We start from the raw sequence: 2,689 nt of genomic DNA on the forward strand, positions 1-2,689 counted from the left end.
TCCCATAGAAATAATGATCGTATCAAGCTGGAATTTGGCATGAAAGCAACTAAATTTATGTAAATTCAAAAGATCAAATCAATTTTCTATAAATAAATGAGGCTACGGAGTTATTATAATTAATTTATTTCTCAAGTTTTTCATCCTAGTCCGAGTAGTCCTTTCCTAAGCTTCTAATCGGTAGGCGCGCATTAGACTCGTGAAATATGCGATTGGCGCGCGTTTGCTGATATATTTCGGGCTTGTATAAAGTAATCACGATAGCAAAATAGCGAAATTAATTAAAAATATTAACTGCATAACTTAATATTATATGTATGTACGAGGTTTCGTTCGTGAATTCGAACGATGAGTGACAGGTACGTCGTGAGCCGTAATTAATCCGCATTAACTGACGTTCGTTTCAGGCGACTACAAGGATTAAAATATTTTAATTGAATTATTTCATGATGATTTTTACATAGGATAACAATGCGATAAAAACCTCAGCTCGTGGGAATAAATTTCTCGTCTCCGGACAGAGTTATCTCTACCAAGATTTTCGTTGTTTGGCATTGGCACATGCCTCGCGAGTGATATATTTGACTCGCGCTAGCCAATGCATCCGTCACATCCGTATAGAGTAATAGAAAGTAATATAATTATCCAAATATTATTCCAATAAGTTTCGACATGGAATATTCACGCAAAATGTTTAAATTAATGAGTATTTTATACAGATGATGTGAAACCAAATAGTAAAAGAAAATATAGCGTAGGAAAAAACAATTTTACTTATATAAACGGCAGGACATAACTGTCATGAAACATGCCGGAATAAATTCCAATCAAAATTATTTCGTTTTTTCTCGAAAACACATATATAATAAATATAGGGAATAATTGAATAATTTTGATCGGAATCTATTCTGATCTGTTTCATGATAGGTATTATTCAGTTTTTGTTACCAAGATTTTATTCTGTTTTTGCTACTATCTGCTAGCATAGCATATATGGTATAAGGTGTCCCAAAAAGTTCGAGACACCTGAATATTTTGGAAAATATAAATTTTACAGAAAAATGTTTCAGACAAATGTTATATTCAAAAAGACCTATTTATTGACCTTATCAGTTTGACGTTGGAATCAAAAGTAGGGTGTTTCGTTTTAAAAAATCAATGTGACCTTGATCTAACCTTGATCTAACCTTGACGACGCTATCCAAGGCCAAATTGATAAGATCAGTAAATAGACCCTACAACTTTTGTCTGAAACACTTCTGTAAAACTTATATTTTCCGAGATATTCAGATGTCTCAACCTTTTTGGGACATTCTGTATGTCTTGCAGGCTTTGTCATATTTCTGACAGCAATTTGCTGATAGTGTTGGATAATATACAAACCTTGTGTACAATTTATTGCCTTTTTGTAATCAAAAATTGATAGTTGGCTTTGCTCAAAATCTGTTTTTGCAGGCTTTGCTATCAGAGTAGATATATTCACTATGCGAAATGTTCCATTATGAATGCGACATAAGTCACAATGAGAAAAAAAGGTAGTAATTCAAAATTCAGTTTTATATAATTAAATTCTAAAGACGGTGTTCATAATCCGTTCTTATTTTAAGATCGTCTTAAATAATGCTTTAAGATATTAATATGGCTATTTGATTGATTCACGAGTTCTTAAGATTGTACTTAAGACGGTCTTAAGTATAAGATTCGATTATGAATACCGTACTAAATATTTTTGCGTATCTCTTATAAGAAATTGATATTCCGTATTTCAATATCTATAAATTCATTGGAATAAAGAAAATGTTTTCTGCGGAAATTACATTATTGTTCTGGGAAACATTACTCTATTTAATTTATGTATCAGAAAATATTAGCAAATCTTCCAATTAATTTCATTGTTTGCCTGATGTTATTTCGCAGATACTCGGTACCTTGCGACAAATCGCTTGACAAGCTCAAGTGTCGATGTGGAACGCCGCCCAGGATCTGTGCGAGTCCCGCGGACCGTGGCGACAGCCTGGCAACAAGAGAGCGGCCACAGGAAGCCGAAATGGATCTTACTTTGAAAACCCATCATCCCGCATCCGTTAGGCATTCGTTATTTCATCATTTATCAAGCAATCATCAGCAGCAGGATATTGTGCAAACCATGGACGAGCCTTTGGATGTCACTCTCAACAGCAGCAAGAATAACTAAGAGACATTCCTTACGATTATTCGCAAAATTTGACTTTTTAAAATCTCTGCAGACGTACAATTCTACAGCATAACACATAATAGAAAAGCAAAACACGCTCACAAATACACACATCATTTTTGTATTTACATGTTTTTAAAATCATTTAAAAAATTTTCGTCCTTTCATCTATAAATTAAAATTTTTTAAATTTTCTAATAGAAATATTAATTTAATTACATAATAATTTAATTTAATTTTAATTGCATGCGCGTAAATTCATATATTTAAGAGTTATATCCTTTTCAGACAGTCATCAGGAATGATCAATGAATAATCAATCGTTAATCAATTTCTAATCGTTGTATCACAGAAGGATATTGACATCTAATGTGACACTAAAAGAAAGATATACGAGGTCTGTTCAAAAAGTATCTCGAATTTTGAATTTCCGCGGGTTACGTATATTCGATTTTCGATTTTTTTGTGGCGTTATGTTGGTACTCATGTCTCTCA

General features: G+C 32.7%; 1 protein-coding gene across 1 annotated transcript; it reads left to right on the forward strand.

Moving 5' to 3' along the window:
• Positions 1-348: 348 nt before the first annotated feature.
• Positions 349-2,203, forward strand: LOC108750362. Its single transcript, XM_018489768.1, has 2 exons — positions 349-359; positions 1,918-2,203. The coding sequence occupies exons 1-2, from the start codon at positions 349-351 to the stop codon at positions 2,192-2,194; spliced, it is 288 nt and encodes a 95-aa protein (XP_018345270.1). The 3' UTR covers positions 2,195-2,203.
• The last annotated feature ends 486 nt before the right edge of the window (positions 2,204-2,689 follow it).

The sequence above is a fragment of the Trachymyrmex septentrionalis genome, unplaced genomic scaffold, assembly GCF_001594115.1.
Source record: "Trachymyrmex septentrionalis isolate Tsep2-gDNA-1 unplaced genomic scaffold, Tsep1.0 scaffold362, whole genome shotgun sequence".
Taxonomy (NCBI): domain Eukaryota; kingdom Metazoa; phylum Arthropoda; class Insecta; order Hymenoptera; family Formicidae; genus Trachymyrmex; species Trachymyrmex septentrionalis.